Source organism: Microtus oregoni, unplaced genomic scaffold (genome assembly GCF_018167655.1).
Source record: "Microtus oregoni isolate MIOR12 unplaced genomic scaffold, Mior012 000082F_ref0000272, whole genome shotgun sequence".
Classification (NCBI taxonomy): Eukaryota; Metazoa; Chordata; class Mammalia; order Rodentia; family Cricetidae; genus Microtus; species Microtus oregoni.
In genome coordinates, this window is record NW_024544542.1 from 1,232,548 (window position 1) to 1,258,013 (window position 25,466).

The 25,466-nt window shown below is 40.6% G+C and overlaps 1 protein-coding gene across 24 annotated transcripts in view; it reads right to left on the reverse strand.

Moving 5' to 3' along the window:
* The window catches only part of LOC121441888 (dystrobrevin alpha-like), a 349,129-nt gene that overhangs the window by 82,212 nt on the left and 241,451 nt on the right, over window positions 1-25,466 (reverse strand). For all 24 annotated transcript variants that reach the window (XM_041643231.1, XM_041643233.1, XM_041643241.1 and 21 more), the window contains one exon: window positions 8,208-8,421. In XM_041643231.1, coding sequence (XP_041499165.1) covers window positions 8,208-8,421 — 214 coding nt within the window. The remainder of the gene's footprint in view (window positions 1-8,207; window positions 8,422-25,466) is intronic.

Consider the following 25,466-nt stretch of genomic DNA (forward strand, 5'->3'; position numbering starts at 1 on the left):
TTAAGTCTGTGAAGAATATATCAGAAAATGGAAAGATCTCCCATGCTCTTGGATAGGTAGGATTAGCATAATAAAAATGGCAATCCTACCAAAAGCAATTTACAGATTCAGTGCAATTCCCATCAAAATCCCAGGAAAATTCTTCCTAGAGCTTGAAAGAACAATACTCAACTTCACATAAAAAAAAACCATGATAGCCAAAACAATTCTGTGCAATAAAGGAACTCCGGAGGCATCATCATCCCTGACCTTTGATATCAAGCTCTATTATAGAGCTCAGTAATGAAAACAGCTTGGTATTGACATAAGAACAGACAGGTGGTCAAATGGAATCGAATTAAAGACTCTGATATTAATCCACACACCTATGAACACCTGGTTTTTGACAAAGAAGCTAAAATTATACGGTGGAAACAGAAAGTATCTTCAATAAATGGTTCTGGCATAACTGGATATCAACATGCAGAAGAATGAAAACAGATCCATATCTATTCCCATGTGCAAAACTTAAGTCCAAATGGATCAAAGACCTCAACATAAATTCAACCACATTGAACCTCATAGCAGAGAAAGTGGGAAGTAGCCTTGAAGGCATAGTCAGAGGAGACCACTTCCTAAATATAACACTAGTAACACAGACCCTGAGAGCAACAATAAATAAATGGGACCTTCTAAAACTTAGAAGTTTCTGTAAAGCAAAGCACATAGTCAATAAGACAAAATGGCATCCTTCTGAATGGAAAAATCTTCACCAACACCACACCAGACAGAGGACTGATCTCCAAAATGTATAAAGAACTCAAGAAACTAGACATCAAAATACTAAATAATGCAATTAAAAACTGGATGGAGATCTAAACAGAGATTTCTCAACAGAAGAATGTTAAATGGTTCTCCCTAACCCTTTAATGGCTTCCTCAATGAAGATATCTCTTTTCTTTCTCTCCCTCACTAGCCTTCTCCTTTTTTGAACATCCCATTCCCTCATGTTCTCCTTTTTCGTCCTCTTCTCCCCTCCCCTCTCCCCTCCTTTGACCCCCATTTCTCCCCTTTCCTAATTTTCTCAGGAGGTGTTGTCTGTTTGGACTTTCCAGGGAATCAATATATGTCTCTCTTAGGGTTCTCCTGTTATCTAGCTTCTCTGGGATCATGGACTATACACTGATTATCTTTTGCTTTAAGTCTAAAATCCACTTATGAGTGAGTACCTACCATGTTTGTCTATCTGGGTCTGGGTTACCTCACTCAGGATGGCACTAGAGAAATTCCCAGGGATCCACAAGGATGGCCCCAATTAAGACTCTAAGCAACCGTGGAGAGAAAGCCTAAACTGGCCTTCCCCTGTAATCAGCTTGATGACTACCTTAATTGTCATCATAGAATATTCAGCCAGCAACTGGGAGTGGGAGGAAGGGAGAGGAGAGAGTGGGAAATGAGAATAATACGTAAAATGAGAAAAGATTGTTTTTAAAAATAAATAAATTAAAAAATAAAATAAAAAGAAAAATGATAAAAACTTATAAAATTTATAGGTTGTTAATGGATGCCTCCTTCATCCTCAGTAAGGCATCCTAAAGACAAATGTTGCACTTTTTTCTTACATAAACATGTTAGTTTTTAAGTTTTCAATATGTGCACTACAATCTGAATAACCAGAGGTTAGGTACTTTGTTTTTTTTTTTTTTTTTTTTTTTTAAATTTATTTATTTATTAAGGATTTCTGCCTCGTCCCCACAACCGCTTCCCATTTCCCTCCCCCTCCCCCGATCAATTCCCCCTCCCTCATCTGCTCGAAGAGCAATCAGGGTTCCCTGACCTGTGGGTAGCCCAAGGACTGCCCACCTCTATCCAGGTCTCGTAAGGTGAGCATCCAAACTGCCTAGGCTCCCACAAAGCCAGTACGTGCAGTAGGATCAAAAACCCACTGCAATTGTTCAGAAGGGGCTCTCCTAAGGGAGGGAACTTAGAATATAGTGTGATAGAGACATAAAGGGAGGACATAGGCGTAGAGTAGGAGGACTAAATGGGGGGAGGAGTGAGAGAGCAGGGTAAAGGGGAGAGTATGGGGAAGGACAACGAACACTAAAGGCCTTTAGGAAAACCACATGGAAACCCAGCACTGTGGAAGATCCCTAAGGTATATATGAAAGGAAGTTAAATGGAGTCACCATATAATGGGGAAGACAATGCCCACAGTAGACATTACATGATATGAAGTGAAACCTCTAATACCAAGAATGAGTAACATCTTGTTGAGCCATTGGCCTAAGGAGTCTCACAGACCCTGCCCAACACCATAGGCTATTGAAATGCTGTTGGTTACTATCAACAACTTAACAGTAAGGTCCTGTTGCTGAAGATACCATTTATACATGTCATTGAGCTTGCGCCCAACTGCAAGTGTCATGGTCCTGGATGTTACTCAGCATGTTATCATCATCATCCTCACACAACCAGGAATTCTGTGACCTACACCAGCACATGCCTGCAAGGTACACTGGTGCATTAGTGGCACCAACGTGTGGGAGTAAACAATCAGTTTTTGATTGAAGTAAAGGTCCACTCCATGAGCTGAAACCCGCTCCTGACACTGTTAAAGTGGCCAAGAACCTAAGACTAGATTCATTGTGAGCCCAGGGGAAAATTTACTACTATTATTCTGCTAAAGGAACACAGGAACAAAATGACTCTGAATGACCCAATGCTATCTCTCAGTGTGCCACTCAACCCTCTTGCAGCAGATGGTAATTATCAGAGATCCACAGCTAGGCTATGTGCATAGAGTGAGAGTTGGGAGCACTTGACCCTAGATGGGATCTCTTTATCAACCCCCCCATGCCGCATCAGGGATCTCTGTGGAAGAGGAGGCAGAAAGACTGTAAGCGAGAGGTGGTGGATGACCCCCAGGAAAACTTGTCACCCAGACACAACAGGTCTGATACAAAATGAACTCTCAGAGATGGTGACAGAATGTGCAAGACCCACACAAGTATAAACCAGACAAAAAACCAGAAAAAATAAACCAGAGAAGGGAAAGAAAGCACAAGGTTCTATTCCTGAGAAGCTATTTGCAGCTGCTACCCCTGAGGAAGAAAATGACGTGTTTTTCAATGGAGGGTCCCTTGTATGTGATTTACACTGCAGGGTAGGCCATGTGATCGGGATTGGTCAACACCAACAGACTCCATGGCTTTTGTGTGCTTTTTGTTTTGTTTTGGAATTTCTACTACTTTTTTTTTTTTTGAGAGAGAAAGAACATAAAGTCGGGTGGACAGGAAAGTATGAAGGATCAGGAAAGAATTGAGGAGGGGGAAAATGTGATAAAAATACATTGTATGAAGTAAATTTTTAAAAAGTCAGTCAAAGAATTTTTCAAAAAAGTGTGGAGAGAAAGGCTCTTAATATTAATATATTAATCTCTGACTTTCTCTCTCTCTCTCTCTCTCTCTCTCACTTACATGCACACACATACACACATATACACACATAATATACATATATACACATATACACTGAACATGTACATATACACATATACATATACACACCCATATAAACATACCCAGACATACACACACATACATAGACATACACACATATACATACTTACACAGACATACACACATATACACACACAGACATACACACATACATACACAGATATACACACAGACACTTACATGAGCATGTGCACATGGCCCCTGACATATATAAGAATAGGAGTTCCATTTCTTCCAAAACTAACGATGTTGCCAAATCATTGGCTTAGGGAGCATATGAACATGTCAATCTTAAAATACATAAGGAGAATATGGAGAATAGGAGAATATTCTCTTGAATAGGAAGAAAACATTATCCTTCCTTTAGGAGTTCTGAAACCAGAAAGGTTTGTTTTGATCACACATCTTATGCATGGCATCTCATCTTGTGTTTTCTCATTATTTTCTATATCCAGCTATTAAAATACACATAGGAAACTCTTAGTATGCTAGCTAAATTAGTGAATGCATAAATAAAAAACAATCTTCTGATTGACAGTGTTAGAGTAGACTTTATACCCCTTAATTCCTTAAATTTGAAAGTGATGGCATCTATATATATATCCTAGCATTCTGCAGCACACAGGCTAAGTCTGAGAGGGGGAAAGTACATGAATTTTCACATTTAAAACAGGAAATAGAAAATATAAAGATAGATTAATTGAAATCAATTCCTATAAAAAGGATCATTATTTTCTATTCACACCATTTACTCTGATGCTACATCACGTGAAATTATTTAGTCTCTGAGTATCTCAGCAGCATCACCTCCTCCCTCTGGAACATTCTGATGACAGTGCCAAACCAGTGCCATTGCTGACCCACAGCGAACGCCGGGTGGATCTTACCGGTTACTGCAGTTAGAGTAGACTTTATACCACTTAATTCCTTAAATTTGAAAGTGATGGCATATATATATATATATATATATATATATATATATATATATATATATTTGGAGGCTAGTGCAAGTATTAGTGTATGAGCAAACCCTCTGACTGGCCCTGCCATCTCTCTGGACCAAATAAAACACCAGAGAAATCCTTCTCCTGGTCCTCCTGAGCAACGTGCATTTTCCAGGAGCTCTCCAGCTGGGGTGGGGACAATGACTGTGACTCCTTTACTCCCTTAGAATTCTATCTCCTATTTAAATGGTAAGTCTGACAAAAGATGAGGGTGAGTAAGGACATTCAGTTTATTTACTACTGTAAATATCCTTTGAAAAGTGTCTTTATTGTAGTTCAAATAAAAGATTTTCAATGTTAAATAAACAGTGGCAGTCAACTAGCGGAGAACACTTCACGGCTGTCTTGAACTTAGCGTGTGCTAAGAAGGAAAAACATTATTCAAGACTCCTAGTCGTGGTGATAAGGGTAGTAGAAGAAACAAGGAACACCCGGGTGCATACCACTCCTCTCTGCTTCCTCTGCTGTCTCATGTCCTTGCAATCTCACGAGTAAGACGCCTTCTTTGCAGGCACACAGAGAATTGGCTGTGTACTTTGTAGTATATTTGCAGTATACATCAGAATCATTTTTAAAATTCAAAAGGCAGAAGAGTTTGACAGAATTTCAGGATAACTTTACATCCTAGCAATTGAGGTTCCCTGATTCTTTTCTTAAATCACCCAGGGTTCAGCACTGGGCATGTCCGTTCAGTAGGTTCTGCAAGGTAGGGCATGTGACACAGAGCAAATCCTGCCAGGATTCGGTACTCTCTACATTAGACCCTCATATGATGGGTCATCCTGCATAGTGGCCACAAAACCCACTAATGCTGTCATGCACAGAAGTTCAGGTATTTCTTTCCCACGCACTCTGCAAGGATAACTGGAAAGGCTACACATGTGAGCATTATCCTAGCATTCTGCAGCACACAGGCTAAGTCTGAGAGGGGGAAAGTACATGAATTTTCACATTTAAAATATGAAATAGAAAACATAAAGATAGATTAATTGAAATCAATTCCTATAAAAAGGATCATTATTTTCTGTTCACACCATTTACTCTGATGCTACATCACGTGAAATTATTTAGTCTCTGAGTATCTCAGCAGCATCACCTCCTCCCTCTGGAACATTCTGATGACAGTGCCAAACCAGTGCCATTGCTGACCCACAGCGAACGCCGGGTGGATCTTACCGGTTACTGCAGTGATTACATTGTCATCAGCTATGTTTGGTTGGGAAATGCTCCCTATAGGCTCATATGTTTGGATATTTGATCACCAGCTGGGGGTGTTGTTTAGGGATGGAAGGTGATGCCTGGTTGGAGGAAGGGAAGACAGGCTTTGGGGATTAGGATCATCCTTGCTTCTGGAGCTCTCCCTGCTCCTGGGGAGTACCATCTCTCCACCTGTGCTTCAAACTCCTGCAGTTGCTGACAGGGCAGCCCTGTCTACCGCGATGGATGCTGTCTCCTAAAGGTGTGAGTCAAGATAAACCCCTCGTACTCTGAGGTTGCTTCTATCAGATGCATTGTCACCGGATGAGAAGAATAACCCATATGTTACCATCGGAGAGTCTGCATTAAAAATGAAGTTTGCTCTTTGCAAACTGGGAATCCACTCCCTGTGAGAGTGGTCACTGCCATACTATGGCTTTTGAGTGGCCAGATGTGTATGAGAATGATATTGAATAAACAAACAAACAAACAAACACCAAAACCAGGCCACTTTTTTTCATATAACTAACTTAGTGAGGAAGCATCTTAAGGGGAAAGATACGACTGGATTGAAAGCTAAGAATATTATAACCGAGTTGCTATTAGTATTTTTCAGAAAAAGTAGGAAGAAAATAAGAGTAACACATTGAAGCATCAAGAAAAAAAAAACCCACAAGAATCCATTTCAGCAGCCAGGAACACATGGTATATATGGTATGAATTTAAGGCTAATAGCATTTGCTAGTTTCTGGAGGAGGGGGATGGCAATTATAGATTAAATCTAAAAAGAAAGGATGAAAGGAGAAAAGCATGGGAGCTAAGACAGGCCAGTCTGTGATTTTGCCCCACTCGTCCTCATGTTGTGTGGTTATCTATGAGAAGAATGAGTTATAGCTCCACTCTGTAATATCTTGTGTGAGATGACCAATGAATAGTTAAATGCGCTCTATCAGAGAACAGGGGGGATCTTGTGTAACAGAGGCCCGGAAAACGATGATCAACTTGACTGGGAAAGTGAAGGGCTGCACGGAGCCAGTGACCCCCCAAAAGGCCAGATCCCTTAGACATCTAAGAATTGCTTTCATCTCACAACTTTTGGCTACATTAGTTCTCTTTTGCTTTACTATATCCTTGTGTAAAAATATAATAGCAGCAGCAAATCTCCTTTAAGCTCTTCAAAGGGATTTCCTCACTTGGGATGCAGGCAGAAGGTGACTGTGATCACTGGTTGGCATTTGATGGTGAATTCTGAAGGAGAATGTGACAGGTGATGGCTCCTGGCAGCAGAGGGCAGGTGGCAGGCCACCTCCTGAGGGTTTGTAGAAAGAAGAAAAAAGAGGAAGCGTCCTCTTCCTTCAGAGCCTCGGTTTCCCTCTTTTGACACTTCTTGCCCCATTTCCCCCCCAGGACTGTCCATCCATTTCTACAGAGGCTCTTAGAGAATAAGATTGTGGCCACAGATCAGACCTGTTTAGGAGGTTTCCAGAGAAAGTCCATTTTGAGATGGTAAATTAGAAAAATAGAATTTCTTTAGGCTCAAGGGCTCATCTCCTCGGAGACAGAGAGTCAAGTGTGGGAACAGGCCAGTGCATCCCGACATTCAAGAGGTCCTCCGTAGGCAAGGGTCTTTATGAAGAAGGTCTGAGTGTAGGACAGACTTGTCTTGTGGCTACAGAGCTGGCCTTTGTCTGTCGGAAGCACACTGCATGAGAACTCATATCCAGGTTTTTGGGCTGTGTGTGTGGGGGGAATGCTATTCTTGGGAAACTGTGGTTGTAGGAAGGTAACTGTAGCTTCCTGGCATAGAGCCAATTGAAGGGATTGTTTCAGAGTCTAGTGAATTTTAAGGCCCTGCCAAAAGAGCGAGCCCATTTCTCTGAATGCAAATTCTCATTGTGCAAACGAGATTGTGTGAATACTCTTTAAGATGTCAGCCAACTCTAAGGCTCTCCACATTCTATGAGGGGGCAGTTATGGGATAATGAGGCTACGTTGCAGCTGTGGTACATGACAGGGGCACACTGCTTCTCTTGGCACCCACCTGACCAGTCCACATAACACCAGTCAGTGTTACTTTCCTAGGCTAGACAAGAAACTCTTCCGTTTTTTTCCTGCCTAAGGTGTTTTTATGATACTTCAGAAACCACAGTCCCAGGTTAAATGTCAAAGAATCAGGTTAGACTCCTTCATGCTTTGTCAAATTACTCTGCATGCAAGCCATCAAAGCACTTTCTGAGCACCCATACAAACCAGACAACAAGGCAAATAAAGGTTTTCTCGTAAGATATAGCTGTCCCCCATTCCTGTGTGTTTGTTTACTCTCTAGTCTCTACAGCCTTTAAAGTTTCACTTATGAACGTAACATCTAACGATGTTATGAATATAACGGTATCTAGGACCTAATATAACGAATCTAGAAAATCATGTGGGAAAATGACCAAGAAAAGTGCAAAAGAAAACAGAACCCAAACACAGAGAGAGTAATTGACAGTCACAGGGGGCTCACGGGTCAAAGGCTGCGAGCAGAAAGTTCAGCAGGAGACTGATGGACTGCTCCACGTGGATTTGGTGAGTGGTCGGCATCCGTTTATTGAGCTGGTAAAAAATGGTGGAGAGCACAGCCTCCAGGCGGGCCACATTGAGTTCTATGTTTGGGTCTAGGTTATTCAAAGCGTTTTCCCGCAAGGCTTCGATGACGTTCCAGATGTCCACCAGGTGCACTGCAATGGAAGGAGAGTGAACCCGTTAGCCCAATGCGCATAGGAGGATGGCATTCTGCTTACAAGTCCCTGGGTTGTCTAGGTTCTGCACATGTGCTCAGTTGCACACAGGGGTGTACATGAGAAGCCCATCTCCAGGACTTGAAGACCACGCACTTAGCAGCAAATGACTTACCAAACACATGTGTATTTTCTCATTGTTGTGACAAAATCTCCAGCAAAAGCAACTTTAGAAAGAAAGGGTGTGGTCCATGATGGTAGGAAAGCCATGGTAGCTGGTCACATTGCATCCACAATCAGGAAGCAGGAAGAGACCAGTGATGCCGTCCAGTTCAGTTTTTCCATTTTATTAAGTCTAGGACCCCACCCTACAGAATGGTGCTACCCATACAACAGGGTGGCCTTCCATTTCAATGAACCAAGTCTGGAAGTTCCTTTATATATGTGTTTACAGGTGTAGCTCCTAGGTGAGGCTGGACCTTGTCAAGTTGGTAATTAATGCCATCATTTTCTGTCTTACATACACTCTTGAAATATGGTCATTATTCCAATAATACATGCAGGAAAACTGAGGCACAGGGGAGTTAACTGTCAACGTAAAAAGAGTCACTAGCAAAATTGTTAGTCCAATTCAAGTAGATTGGGATTAAAGAAATTCCCCACTGAATACAGGGACTGTATGAAATGAAAAGAAGACAAGAACTTAAGTTCTAAGCACCCAAAGGAGGCCAGAATTCATTTTGAGCATTTAAAATGGATTTATTTTCTTTATTTTCCTATCTATCTATCTATCTATCTATCTATCTATCTATCTATCTATCTATCATCTACCATTAATCAATCAATCTACACACGCATACACACATGCCTACACACACATACACACAGAGGTTGAAATAAGAGATGGGGCAGGAAGGAAAACAGAGAGGGATAAGGCCACACAACAGCAGAACTAAGTCACAGATTACTTAACCAACTTGGTCAGAAATTATATTTTTGGTTACTTTCTCCTGAAATACTCAGGGAGTATTTCTCTGTATGTCCTGAAGTATGACTATGACCTCCCATGAGCCATCACTGCTAAGAGCGTTCATGTGTGCCCTGTGGCACATTCTTTGCAATCAGGCAACTCTGCTTTTCTTTCCCTCCACTAGAAATTTATTGAATTCTAAATAACAAGAATTCTATTTGTTCACCTAAGTAGATGCTTCTACTTAGCACAACTATTTTAAGAGTCACCTTTATTGGGTGATTATGGGCAATTCCCTCATTTCTGTTGCTGAGTGATAGTATCCTATACAGAAACATCAGAGTTCGGTTCCTGCCTCATCTGTTGATGGGTATTTGAATTGATCCAGGTTCTGGTTGTTACAAATAAAGTCATTATGAGAAATTATGTACAAGCTTCAATTTTCTCATTAAATACTTATAAATGAAGAGACTAGACTGGATGGAGGCCAGTGTGTGTGTGTGTGTGTTTGTGTGTGTGTGCGCGCGCGCGCGAGCGTGCGTGCACGTGCTCGCTTATGCTCACATAGTGGGTTTGAATCACCATATTTCAGTAGTCAGTTTTCAGAGCATTAGTAATATCTTCAATTAATCACAGCGTGGTTTAAAAGAGTCAATCCCTGAGAAACACTGGGCATGTCACAGGAAATAATGACCTTTTGTCACAGGCAAATAAAACATTGAGATGTCATATAGAAGTCATTTAAAGTACAAGTTCTCAGTATTTGTGTTTTCTCACACCCAAGACCTCAGCTGAACAGAAAACCACGGGGCCTAGCCAATAGTAAGGTCAGATAATCACAAATGAGCTCAGTAAAACTGGGTTTATAATTAGGAGTAATGTACTGAGGCTCAAAATATGTGGCAGAAGATGTGGTTCCCGCCTCACTTTAGGTCCTACTTCTGGCAAGGACATAAGCGTCACCCTGTCACATGGGCAGGACACACTAGCTGCGTATGGTAAGACTTAGCACTAGGTACAGAATGGAGTCATGAGGGCTGTGGTGGGGCCAGGAGACCAAGGCCACACTGTAGCTATGAGCAGGATTTGATTTTTACGCCAAGCGTGAAGACACAGGTAGTAAGGAGAGCTACACGATGAAGTCCAGCTTGGAAATATTATTTCTGAGTCTAATGGAAGAAAGAAATCCAGACAGACAGGCAAGAAATGGGAACAGCAAAACCAATTGCTGGAGAGATCATATTAATGACACAGGGCATGGTGGTGTGCAAAAACACCTAGCACTGTCACGGAACTCACTGTGTAGACCAGGCTGGCCTCAAACCCAAATGTCAACTCGTCTCAAGGTCTGCTGGGTTTGAAGGCTTATGCAACTATGCCCAGGCCAATCCAGTCCAATTTATTTATGGGTGCTGACACTGTGACGAGACATTTCTTCTTAGTTTTTACCACCTTATAATGCTTCTGTACTTTTCTAGTTATTTTTGTTTATTTTCAAAGTTTAGAAGTGTTTTGCCTACACGTATGTATGTGTACCATGTGTGTGCCTGGTACCCACAGAGGGCAGAAGAGGGTGCTGGAGCCTTCGGGACTGGAAGTATAGCCAGTTGTGAGCAGCCATTTGGGCACTGGGAATTGAACCTGGGTGATCTGGAAGAGCTCTTACTTGCCCCGTACTAATTTCTGAAAAAGAAATATCATCAATCTCTTTACCATTTAAATAGGAGCACTAAGAAATGCTAAGTTGGGGATTCATTGGGAAATCAACACGAAGTCTGTTTCAGGTCTAACAGTAGTACCTATGGTTGCTTACTGGAGTCATCGCAATTCCAAAATGATTTAGAAAATGCAATCATGACAATAGACCACTAGATGGCACTGTGCATGTTTTACTAAACAGCTGTCAAGCATTAAGGACTGGAGAGCACCTGCTACTTAGCCAAAGTGGGAGGAAATTGGGCTTTCTCATCTATGTAACTAGATGTGTATTATATTGCTATACTTGGTAATGCAGCATTCTGAATAACAACCCCCTCCAACATTAACCATATCATGAATGAACAAAAACATATTCTTAAGGCAATCCTACTTCATATAATCATATCAGTTACTAGTATTGACTTCAGAGATAATTTACTAATACCAAGGAGTTTGACCTTGTAGTAAATCAATGCGCATAGACACAGGTTCACTGTTTTTCTATTCACTGAAAGCAGCTGCAGGTAGAAACTTTAGGTTGGGGATGAAGGAAATAGTGGGATTTGTTGCTATGGAGATGTGTGTAGGCTATTTGCTGACGCCACACACCTTTTAAACAGGGGACTGAGAGTAAGTCTATAGTTAGGCTTACTTAAATCCAGGTATATAGGGGAAAACTACCAATGACAAACACAAGACAGGAAGGAAGAAGTAGTTATCAGTGATAAAGAACTAAACACCCTCAGGTCTAAAGCCATTCTGGGGTGGAAATAGAGATGCTGTGTCCAGAGGCCCTGACTTTGCCACACCAGGTGAGATACTGGTCAGCCATAGTATCATCACTGAGGAACTATCTTATAACTTTATAATGTGTGTGAGCCCAATTATGGCAGACAAAGATGATGACATCATAAACACCAGAGGGAGACAAATATAAACAACACCTTGGGGAGTTAGTGTATGTCATAATGTAGTTCCAGCCTTGCACGGGTTGTGAGAGGCTAGGTCCACACCACTGACTCAATGAGTGTCTTCCTATTTCTAAAGCACTTGCAGGTCTCCCCAGAACCTCAAGTCTAAGATGTAGGAGGGCAGGAAAATGTTTGCTGAAGCTTCACGGATGATTCTCACGACCACAGAGCTACAGGCCCTTTAAGAGTCTCAAAGGGCTTGTGGAGGGAGATGTAAGAAGCCATGTTGCAGACTACCATAATTCCTACCATTTTAACATAGCGAATCTCAACTTTGGCCACACACTGGGATCACCCACAAGGGTGTAAAACAGCTCTCTGGTGATGCTGCTGTTATAATACTGCGTGAGAACCAAGATAGCAAAGGCTAGACTTTTCAGAAATCCCCACCCCACTCAGAGGGCCAGAAGCTATCTCATAACAACATATCCAGGCAAATAATTCACACTGGAGCAGATGGGGTGCTGCCTGAAGTCTGTCTTCTGTCTTTTGGCATGAAGGCTCTGGTATGTCCTGACAGGCTAACTGCTGTGAGAATCTGATTGCTACCAACTTATAGAGTTCAGGAGTGATGTCTTTAATTATATGAATATTATTTTAGAGAGATTTGATATTTATACCCATAATCAGGGCATCTACTTCATTATGAATTATTTTAATTAGGAAAAAAAAGAAATTGGAGGTAGAATGCCTATAATTTGTCAGTGTATACATCCTCCAGAGATATAGTATGTGTGTGTACCAGTAAACACGCCTCTTCAACACTTACCTCTGCCCTTCATGGTTATAGTGGTGATGCCTGAGGTTGTATTGCCTTTCTCTGCTCTGATATATGCAGCTATTCTGTTGATAAGTCACCCAATCAAGCTTCACAACAACATGGATAGGATATATTCCCTCAAAATCCCCTCAGTTCTCTTTTCCTTAGATGTTAATTTCCTAATCTGTGTACTTCTGCCCACATGGATTTTCCATGGCAACCATAATCTTCAGTGTATGAGAACCAAGTTGAGGTAATCATTTTGATTAGTTTGCACACTGGATTTGAAATACCAAAACATGTTCTTTCCTGCCTCTACTTCCTGCATGTTGGGATTCCACGTGTGTGTCACCAAGTTCAGTTTATATGGGACTGAGGATCAATCCCGGGGCCATGTGCATCTTAATCAAGCACTCTAAAAGCTGAGATTCACTCCAGTCCTCACACCATGTATCCTTAAAGCATGCTGTGAGTTTGTAGAAAACTTAACTGCAGCAATTCATTTGATTTCTTACTTGCTATGGCTGGAAAGTGAAATGTTTCCCACAGGTTCATGTTTTGAATGCTCTGTCCACAGACTGGGACATGGTTTTGAAGGCTGTGGAGCCTTTAGGAGGTGGGGGTTTGTCTGGCTGAAGCGGGCCAGTAGGAATGAGTCTGTCACCAAAGCCACCTCTCCCTGCCACAACAGGCTGAAACCCTGAACTTGTGAGCCAAGATCAACCTTCCTGTCTCAGTTCACTTCTGTCAGACACTCTGTCACAGCAACGAGAAAAGGAGCCGCATAAGAAAATTCTCATATCCGTAGAACTAAAAGATCACACACACGTGCATACACACATACACACAGCATAGCCATTGTCTTTTCCCCATGACAATTTACAAATGAAATATTTAATTTAATGGTCTAAGAGACAAATAGACAACAAGTAAAAATTGCTTCAAGGAGTTTTACAGGCCTCATAGAGGTGGGGTGTGAGGCGGCCACAAGAGCTCACTCAGCCCCTCGTCATATGAGTGTGCCAGGAACCAGTGAAGCACCTCCTGCCACTCTTCAGTTCAGGCCATTACCTGAGCTTAGCCTTCTAGCTCAGAGGCTTGAAACACTCTTCTTTTACTAAATATTTATTCAGGTCTTGTTCAGTATTGATGTTTTGGGTTCTGAAACCCTAATGTGCAAAATAGCAGATTTCTTAAGAATGGTAAGGAGAGAGAGAGAGAGAAAAGAGGGAGAGAGAGAGAGAGAGAGAGGAGAGAGAGAGAGATCAAGTAAACAAATATATTAAGGAGAAAGTGCCCTGTGAGATCAGGCTAAGCACGCTTGTAGGGTATTTTCTTAATAAGTGATTAATGTGGAGAGTACATTGTAGAGGGACCACCTTTGGGGTGGTGGTCCTGGGCTCCATAAGAAAGCAGGCTCAGCAAGCCGTGAGGAGCAAGCCAGTAATCAGAATTCCTCCTTGGCCTTAGCTTCTGCCTCCGGGTTCTTGCCCAGACTTCCTTGATGATGAACCGTGATGTGGAAGTACAAGCAAAATGAACCCCTTTCTCCTTATCTTGATTTTCCTCTTGGTGTTTCATCCCATAATAGGAAACCTAACCAATACAACAGTACAATAATTTGACATTTGTCAGAATCAATGCTTTATGAAGAAATCTGTTCTCCTATAAGAGATGTGGGTTTGGATAGCACACCGCACCTTCAGTTTTTCATAAGGGAAACAAAGATATACACCTCTCTCAGCTGTGAGGAGCAATGAAAAATTTCATAGGAAAATAGCAGATGATAAAGCACTGGATCCATTTCAGGCAGCATGCTCATTTTTGAGAGAAAATAGAGAAGCACCGAAATTTTACTATCTTTCTCAGGTCGAATTACAAACCTTCTCCCTCAAATTCTTCCAGTTCTTTCCCCCAGTTACAAAGATGTTTGCCTCATTTTGTAAGTCTTCTTCTAGGACTCCATTTTGGTTTTGCTTTTAATAGTTAAAATGTGTTGTAAAAAAGAGACTTGTCACTGTGATCGTTAGTTAAGTTCACCTTTAGGTCACGTGCTTTCTGCGCTCACAATGGTGGAGCAGAGGGCAAAGGAACTTGTTGCTATGACAGGTTAACTGAGTTTGGTTTCAGAACCCACACGGAGGAAGGAGAGAAATCTGTGAAATTGTCCTCTGAGTTCCATAGGTATGTGAAAACATGTGCAATGTCCCTCCAATAACTAAATAAACACATATTTTAAAAACCCATTTCTCTTGAGATTTACAAGTTCAACTCATTCATGAGAAAACAGGATATTTTAATGCATCGTTACTAACCATACATCTCTTGCACACTGTGGCTAAGCATATGGAGAAAGGCTGCCATGTGTTTCCCTTTACAGTGCTAGAAAAAGAAATGAGATCCCATAATAGTTTGAAAAGAAATACAAATCCAATAGTTAATTTTTAGGGATCTGGAATGCACTGTGGTTAATGTTATCTGTGTCTGACATAAAATCATAACCAGTGGATCCCATGGGGAGGATCACAGTCAGACTCACCTGAAGGATGACACTAAACTCTGGGTTATAATAAGTCCATATACATAACTAAAAAAATGAAACTGCCAGAGGAACTCTACAGGGATGCCATCCTTGCCATCCTTGACTGGAAACGTGGGACTCCTTGGAGGAGGAGGTAAACCTCACATTGACTCCTCACATGTAGCGGGAAACACAGCTGGAGGTGACTAGGGTCCTGCCCCAGGATGAAGGTCACCCAGTGATGGAAAGCTTAAAGCATGGAGGGAGGAGGACGGCTCAGATCCAGTCCTGATGCCGTCCAGCTAGAGGCGTTGATCTGGCACCTAAAGCAAGTCTGTAACTGAGAAATCTTATACTGCTTATTACAATAAACAAATGGCCCCATTAAAAATTTATGCATATTTATTTGTACCTTTTATCTAGAATTTGCATTTTATATATTTTAACTCTTAATTTCCTTTTCTGTCTGTCGTGTCAATTAACTTCCACATTTGCAGCCAATGAATCGGTGTGTAAGGCAGGGCTGTTTTCACGGCAGTGGGTAGGTTTCAAACTATGGTAAATCCTTGCATGACCTTGACGCGGAGGGCATCTCTACATTCAAGCATCACTCCAGGTGACTGTGATGAACAGCACAGTTTCAGAGTTAGGGGATGGGCATGACTTAAGGGATGGAGTTAGAAATGAAAGAACAGGAATATAATGTTCATTTGATCCAGATGAATTTATTTTAAAAATATCCATAAAATCGTGAAAGCATTGTGATCAAGAAAGGCATGTGTGAGTCAGAAAGTTATTGAGACTTCCCTCAGATAATTTCTCTCTATGCCTTACTAAGGCCCCTTCACAAAATGAAGTTCACAAGCCCAGTGGGAAGGAAGAACTGGTTGAATGGGACACCTTGGCAGAGTCCACAGAGGTGTCTTCTGTAATTACATTGCCCATACTGGGTACCACTCACGCCAACCAAGCATTTAGCTTGGAAAGAAAATATTAGTAGGAACACAATGTTTAGATTGGCTTTTGATGAGTGGTCTTGAGGTAAAGCCCTTATAAGACGTGAAAGCAGACAGTCCCTAGGAAGCCTACCAGTTTTATTTTATGCTTCTGGTCTCCACCCTTTCTGTGCTCCTAGAAAACAATTTTATTTCAGAGATAGCTTTTTTTGCTATGAGTCTTCAGAGAGAACCATCACATCTCACAGACATAACGTCTCGGCTTCATTTTAATTTTCTGGTTAAGGTGTTGTAATAATGCTTCATGAAAAAGGTCTACAACATATTGTCACGTAAAATCAAATTGAGGACCCGGCCAATCTTAAAGGCCATGCCACAACATACACTGCCTATCAGGAAAAATAGTCAGTGCTTCTTAAATTGTGTTTATACACTGACATCATTATTAAAAATGAGGTAATAATTATTGGCTCAGTAACCATCACACTATAAATTAAATTTGACTAAATTCAATTCAATCAAACACTTATTATGCCTGTTATTTTCCTTCCTTCCTTCCTTCCTTCTTCCTTCTTCCTTCTTCCTTCTTTTTTTTTCCCCCCCCGAGACAGGGGTTTCTCTGTGTAACAGCCCTAGCTGTTCTGGAACTAGCTCTTACAGATCAGGCTGGCCTCGAACTCAGAGATCCACCTACCTCTGCTTCCCAAGTTTTGGGATTAAAGGCATGCGCCACCACCACCCGACTTATGCTTATTATTTTCAAAGTATTGTACCAAGAGTTGTAAAAATGGTAAGAGAATGTAAATGGAAAAAGAATAATATCTAACTTCTCCTTGCCCAGTTTAGCTTATACAGAATATGTTTAATATTTTTAGAGCAAGAGACCCTAACACATTATCACTCACTTTGTACGGTGCTTTTAGGTAATTATGTATGGTTTTTTTTATGTGGCCTTACCACTCTCTATCTTGCAATGCCCTAACCTGGGTTTTTACTACCCTTTTGGAAGCAGGCTTCCCATTCACATCTAGTTTCTTTCCCATTCTATTCATCCCAAGAAACAGTTAAGGCCAGGTCATTCTCCATTGTCCATTGAGCTATACCTAGGAGACTGACAGTGAGAATCAGTGTTTGGACTCTGTTTTTACCGATTGTTAGTCTCACCTCTCAGTATTCTTCAGCTTCTTCAAAGTATCCTAAATTCCAGGTATGCCAGACTTCTGACAGTGCCAGAATGTGCCCTTGATGTTTTTATATATGCCTGTAGTGGGCCTGTTCTTTCTGTAAGATGCAGCTTTTCATCCACCATTTTTCATGGTAGCACACACACGCCATATCCCTAGGAGACCCATTCTAATGCCTTCAGACAACTGTGTGTTCTTTCCTTTGTAGTTCCCAGAAACCTGCACACATTTATTTGTTCATTTATAACATTCTGAATTTTCCAGTTATTAATACACAGATGTTGTTCTTTATTTCTTCAGATTGGAGTTTGGAGGAAAGGGTTTTATGAGTCACATGTTGTGAGTGTGGTTGCATGTATTTTGGGAAGGGAACATCTATGGATTTCACTGGAGTCTCCAAAACTGGTGGGAAAGAAGTGTATGGATTGGAGAATCAAATAATAACCACCTCGATGGCACTATGTCTTGTTTATATTCATAATCTTTGTAATACCTTGTTCAAACAAGATGCTCAATAATGTTTAGTGAATTGAGTAGTTTAGAACACCTATAGCAAATCCGGTACCAGCTAATATCCCTGGAAGCTTTTTATGTACCTTGGTAGTCTACACAATCCGATAATTTTTGTTGACCATGGTTTTCTAGTTACCTCCTATTTCCTATGCACTATGGCTTCATATGGCCGGAATCCTATATGCTAGAAGCCACACTCAGAAAGAAAGTGCAGCTACAGCTCTGGCACCCATGAGGAATTGTCTTCCTCCTTTTACAACCCTTTATCTTTCTGACTCTGTATGAAACATCCGTCTGGCCAGCATGAACACTAGACATAGTAAGGGGCCACTGGAAATCACAAGTAAATAGCATTTGGTATAGGAGGTCCTTCTGTATTTGTATTGCTTTCATTGGATGAATAAAGAAACTCCCTTGGCCTTTTGATAGGGCAGCTTTTAGGTAGGTGGAGTAAACAGAACTGAATGGTGGGAAGAAAGACAGGCAGGTAGATGCCATGGTTCTCCTGCCTGAGACGGACGCTGGTTAGACTCATACCAGTGAGCCACAGTCAAGTGGCAATACACGTTAATTGAGCTGGGTTAAACTAGTATGTGAGAGTTAGCCAATAAGAGGTTAGAAATAATGGGCCAGGCAGTAATTTAATTAATAGAATTTCTGTGTGGTTATTTTGGGGGGTAAGCTAGTTGGGTGGAGGGATGCAACCCACTCCTTTTACAACCAAGCGTCTAGAAATTGAAGCCTTAGTTTTTCTGCTCTGAAACTATATCCTTTAAATACATTATTGTACCTGCAGTGAGAGTAAATGATAAAACAAGCAGCATTTCATTTATCTACTCAGAAACTAGCTATGGTCTAGTTTCCTAGTGTATACTTCATTGCTTGGGTAATGATGTGAGCACTGGGATGAGTAGGCCTTTAGGTGGGTAATCAGCAGTATAAGGATTTATGGGTATCTTGGTGAAGTCATAGATATACCCACATACTATAAAGACTATAAAATGTACCTTTTATTAGAAAAGAAATCTTCAAAAGTCATGAAATAAAGGATGTGGCTTACTTAGAGTGCTTGTCTCCTAGGTGACAGGCTTGAGTTGGAAAGAAGTCATAGACTACGTTCTAATGACATACTGCCAAGTAGAATGGCTATGGTTAACTACAGAATTATAGAGTTAAAAACTGCTAAAAGAATATATTAAATGTTCTCATCATAAATACATCTTAAGTCTGTGTGACTGTAAATTTGAGCAGCGGATTAAGAAATCCCAAGAGTATTAATAAGATGCACTTGTGGGTGTATCTTTGAGGACTTTCCCAGAGAGGACCAACTACAGAAGGAAGACCCATCCAGAATGTGAACAGACTGAATAAAAATACAAAACAAGAAGGGTGCCTGAGCTCCAGGGTTTCCCTGTCTCCACCCCTGGTCTGAGATGTGGGGAAGCAGTCTTCTGCCTCTACTGCCATGTAGCTGCCCACATCTGTGGAATCATCTTTTTGTACAGTACAAAGTGTTGACACTCAAGTTGGTTTAAGAAAATGCTGATTGGCCAGTAGTCAGGTGGGCAGCAGAGGCGGTGTGACCAAAATTAGGATGATGGGAGGGAGAGTGGCGGAGTCAGGAGTTACCAGTCAGATGCAGAGGGAGCAGGACATGAATGAAGGTACCAAGACACATTGAAAGGTATAGATAGAAATATGGGTTAATTTAAGAATAAGAGTAAGGTAGCATCAAGCCTGGGCTATCTCTGAGCATTTGTAAATAATATTAAGCCTCTGTGTTGGTTATTTGGGATGAGGTTGATGAGGGGGAGAGAAATGTCTGCCTACAGCCCACCATCATATGCTCTCTACCGTGATGACTATAATGCCCTCAAACCATGAGTCAAAATGAACTCTTCTCAAATTGTTTTCGGGTCACATATTTGGTCACAGCAATAAGGAAGATAACTAATACAGTGTATGAAGGAATTTATAAGCTAATCTTCAATAATCCCACAAGGCAATCATATAGTACAATGTTATACTGCATTCTAAAAATGCATATTATTTGTCAATTCACAAAAAATTAAAAATCATAGTAATTGGAAATAATGATGAGCAGTGAAAGTCAGACAGGGACCCGGTGGTGTTTCAGACTTAGCTGTTGAACTTTTCAAAGTTCATTTCCTGGCAACATTGACATTTGAGGAGTCTGGAGCAAGGACTTTGTACATAAGAGTTTCTGCTGTGCTTACAGAGGACTGAGTTCAATTCCTAGCACTCACATCAGGCAATTCACAAACACCTGTAATTCCACTTCTACAGTGACCTGTTGCTTCTGGCCTTCTCAGACACTGCATTCATGTGCACCTGCCCACACATAGACATGCAAACATACACACAAGTAAAGAAATCAAACCTCCTGGTTGATTTTTGATTGATCGGCTTGATATCACTTTATACAGTGAAGTTATAAAGAGTAGTTTGAGCTTCATAAAATCTAGATCTGTACTAAGTAGAACAGACTGTTGGGTTATTTCCCTTACATAGCTATGAGGCATTCTCTTCCTAAATCTTTACACTCAGGAAGATAGCTATGGAGGCGACCCTAAAGTACCTGGCTCATCTCACACTGCAGTTTTCAGTTATACTGTCCAGTTGCGAAAGCAAATGATAATTCCAAGAGCTAGCAGTGTGAATGTCAGACATATTGAATGTTCCCAAAGAAGCAAAAATGTTATTTTGGAAAAGGAAGACTTTGTAGGGGGAAGGAAACTAATAGCTTTCTTTGGAAACCCAATGTCTACAGCTTGCCTGCTCTGTTGAGCATCTTGAAACTTTTCAAGTAAATTGTGCAGAATGTGCCAAGTAGAGATTTGGGAAAGTCCTGGGAATATAATTTACAAAACATGTAAAAATTAAGAAGTAAATTTAGGCCAAAGAGAATGCTGGGTAAGTTACCAACTGCAATGTATCGTGCATACCAGGTTCTTAAGATCACTAGCAAACTCCTTAAGGTGAATCTTTAAATATGAGCCATACGCATTACTTCAAGGTACCAAGCAAGATGTCCTATACAGAGCTGTCACTCAACAGACCTGCTGGTGAATATGGATTCAGTGTTTGCTGTATGTTATATACTACAGAGGATACAGTTATGGTTAAGTCTTTCTGGTCTTACCTGGTTTCCATAGATTATTTACTCCTATCCCAAATAATTCTCTTTGCTAGATTTTGTAATGGGAGGTGCTATTTTTTTTTCTGTTTTATTACTTCTCTATGCACAGAACACCAGGCTTAGGCATAGTGGTCTGATAGATATGTTTCCAGAATGAGTTTAGTAATAGCTTAAGGGACATCTTCTTCCTAGTAGATGCCACTTAAACACGTACTTGACTTTTGGGTGCCTTAATTTACATACTTCAGTGGAACATGTTTGGTGCCCATCACTGGGGACAAAATGTCTTAGACAACATTTCTATGACATTTAAAAATTATCAGGAGCTGGAGAAATGGTACAGCAGGTAACAGGCAGTTGCCATTGAGACTGACAGCCTGAGTTCAGGCTTGAGGACCCACAAAGTGGAAGGAGAGAACTGACCCTCATTAGCGGTCTTAGGAACTCCACATGCGTGCTATGGAATGCATGTATGAGCGTGCACATGCATACACTTGTGCATGGATGCACTCTCACAGACACAAATAAAAAACCATGTAAAAGAAGGAGCTAGAGAGATGGCTCAGTGGTTAAAAGCACTTGTTGTACTCATACAGGATCCAGGTTCGGTTCTCCAGCACCCACATAGTGGCTCAAATCTTCCTATAACTCCTATTCCTGTTGGTTTGATGCTCTCTTCAGGTCTTTGCAGGCTTCAGGCACAAACATGGTATACACATACACATGAAGACAAACAAATACTTAAGCACATAAAATAAGAATAATAAATCTTTTAAAAGATAATTAAATTATTTTTAATTAATAATCATTAATTTTTTATAATTAATTAAACCATAATTAACCATTAATTTAATTAATTACATTTTATTTGGCATGTGCAAAAGTTCTGGGCATGGCTGGTCATATCTGAACAACTTTATGAATATATTTAATGGAAGTAATACACTAAAAATGGCATAAATGATAAATTTTATGTTACATATTTTAAAACAATTTTTAGAAAACCGTGAGATATATGTAGGACTATGCTAACATAAGAATGATGTGGACATACTTAACATCATACTTCATTGAACCTTCACAAACAAAAAAAAATGCAATAATATGCCTGAACACATTAGCTGTTACTTTTAAGGCAATGAAGCACTTGTTTATGCGTAGTCACGCTCTTGTGATATTTTCTGTAGTGATATGTGTGCATCAAGCTTTAGAGTACATTACAGAGTCATCGTATTCTGACATTTCTCTATCATGGAAAAGGAATCACAGTCTGCTAACAAACCTCCATTCCGTAAAACTCAGAAGTCCAGGAAAAACCTTTCTCTGTAAGGGCTGTTTGACATACTCTTCCATTCATGGCTTCATATAACTACTGCATGGAGAATATTTGCACCAGAAAATTCGAATAGAAGTTTAGGATGATTTAAGAAGAAAATGAGTTGACTTACCAAGCTTTGAGGAAAGCTTAGGGGCTATTGACAAGTATGTTTCTTCAGATTTTATTTTTAAGTTTTAATTATATGTGTGTGTGTGTGTGTGTGTGTGTGTGTGTGTGTGTGTGTGTGTGTTGATCTCCTGGAGCTGGTGCTGCAGGAGGTTATGAACCTCTCGACGTGGGTGCTGGCTTCTCCGGAAGCACAAGACTCACTCTTATATAACCACCAGAGCCATCTCTCAGCTTCAATAAACACTTTGCAATTCTGAAGCACAGTATTAATGACTACTTAGCATGGTATCAGTGGTATTTTACTCATTTAAATTAATATATATGAAACCATGTATTGCCAGTATTTACTTGATTCTTTCCAACATTTCAAAAAGTTCATTCATCTAAATAAGTATCTGTAAATACTTATGTGCCAGGTACTGTTGATACACTAATATATAAGACACACAGTGATCTCTGTCCCTGAGATGCTCATGTCTGAGCTGGAGAAGACAAATAAACATAACAACTAAGTAAGTTATAGAACATGGAGCATAGTAGAATGTGATAAGTTTCTTAGGGAGAAAAGAAAGGGCAAACAATAGGACCAGGGGATGAGTTGAATTCTCATTTAAAATGCCCTGGAGAAAATCTGTTTCAACTATTTATTCTTTTTGTTATCAGAGTTCAGTGTTTTACAGCCTTTTTTTGCTCGGTACCTATCGATAGTTACGAATTAAGCATGCTTTTCCCTTTATTTTCAAGAGAGTGGTGGTATGTCCAACCACTGAAATCTACGACTTTCCTGAGACATTATTACTCAGGGGGTCAGAGATCTTGAGGGCTATTTTGGACTGCAATCCAGGTAATCTAAAACTAAAAGCAACTGCACCTATTCCTACATTTCAATTGTTAGTCTATTAAAATCATAGCTTTACTCTAACTGGGAAAACTCTCTGCTTTTAAATGGCTTACATAGTTAGGTCAGGACAAGCCAGATAATCCCTCTATTTTAAGGTCAACTGTACAATAAAATATGTGGAGACAGTAGTAAATGCTCTCAGACTCACAGTCCTGGGAAAAGTTTGAGGGGTATTACACACTGTGGAGTATATTTGATCAAAGGTGTAGAGTTATCTCAGAAAGGAGATGACGAACATGTAAACTCGCAGCTGGTTAGATGTTATGATGCCTACATTTTGAGGTGGGAGAAGAGTTTAAAGATTCATGACCTGGGCATATGTCCTCCCACTGTTCTATTACCAACCTCCAACTTTTTTCTTTCTTCTTACTTTTAACATGCGACCATAATGTATTGGAAGGGGGAATCCACTCATTTAAATTTTGTGGAAGAGAAATATGTAAAGGGGAGGATTTCTGAATTCTCTACTTTTCACCCACACATTTTGGTCTTGTGTCAAGCTTGGTGTGCAGTAAATGTTTAGTCCCTAATTGTTGAATGCATAATTAATCTTTAACAACAACCATTAAGGAAACCTAAGTGGAGATTAAAATGGGGTGACATTGGGGTTGAATTTCCATTTGAACAACTGAAGTGGCTGCATAGGAGAGACCGCTTGTATTCCCAGCCTTCTGAGAATCTCTGCTTTCCTTTAGTGTGCTCTGGAGCTTTGATATATGTTCTCTGTGGGAGAACCCTTACCGAATACCCTTCACCATTCTCTTGAATGACTTTGGGCTAGTAGCAGAAACTTCCAGAAAGAAAACTAGGAAATCTCAAGGGGAAGGTTACTTAATCTTGCCTTAAAACCTCTTAAATACATTTGGAGAAGTTTAAAAAGCTAGGAATGCATCAAATTCCACTCCCCCCCAACACTACAAGACCATTAAAGATGACATGCTTTGCTGCACAGTATCTAGGTGTCACCCAGGAGCAGACAAGAGTCTAGGGAACTGTTGTTTGCAGCATCCCACCTCCAGAAAGAAGAACAGGGGTCCAGGCTTAGTCCACAGATTCTGCCGCAGGGAGACCCTGAGCAAAACAGTCAACATTCTGGAAAACTAAAAATATCACCAAGAAAACAAGCCCTCCATTTCCTGTATCAAATAAAAATAAACAAACAAGCAAGCAAAAGCAACTACATTGAAATCCACATCTAAACTGCCAGAACATTAAAGCCATAGCTACATTCTGTCAGGGGTTTGTTCTGATGAAAGGGAAACCACTTCCTCAGAGGTGTAGGGCCCTCAGAGAGTTCCCCTCCCCCACACTCATCTTGAATGGGTATCATTAATAAGTTTGTTTATGCTCCGCTGCCACTAACTCCCCCACAGGGAATTTTTGAGAACATTTCATTCTTGCACAGTGCACTTTTCTTTCTTTCCTTCTTTATTCTAAACAAGTGTCTAGAACATTGAACACCAGTAACAAAAATATGCATAGAAAACATTTGAAACAACACAAAGATGATTCTGCTCCATCACCTGCCCTTTGTGTACTAATTGTGATACTTTCTGCCCTTCCTCCCACTCCTAGGCCAGGGGAAGCTCCTGCTTTCCTTCTTTTCTAGTCTTTTAACTTATTTTTATACTCAAGGTTACTATCTGGAAACAGGAAAAAATCTATGTTCTTGGGCACTATAATAGGCTAGACTCCAAGAACATCTCCCTAAGGTTTCTTGCCCCCTGGTATCACCTGTCTTCTCTCAGCTCCTCAGTGGAACCTTAATCCTGATACTCTTCTTAGGGAAATTTTACAGATAGATTTTGGGTAACCTTAAAATCTGAAGATCATCTTGTTAGTCCTGGCATAAACAACTAGTTTTCCCATTTAAATACAAAGGCTGTTTGGTCACAAAAGAGGAAAGCAGGGATGTAATTCAGCACAATCATCTGAGTAGTCCACAGGGGTCACATAGCAAGGAA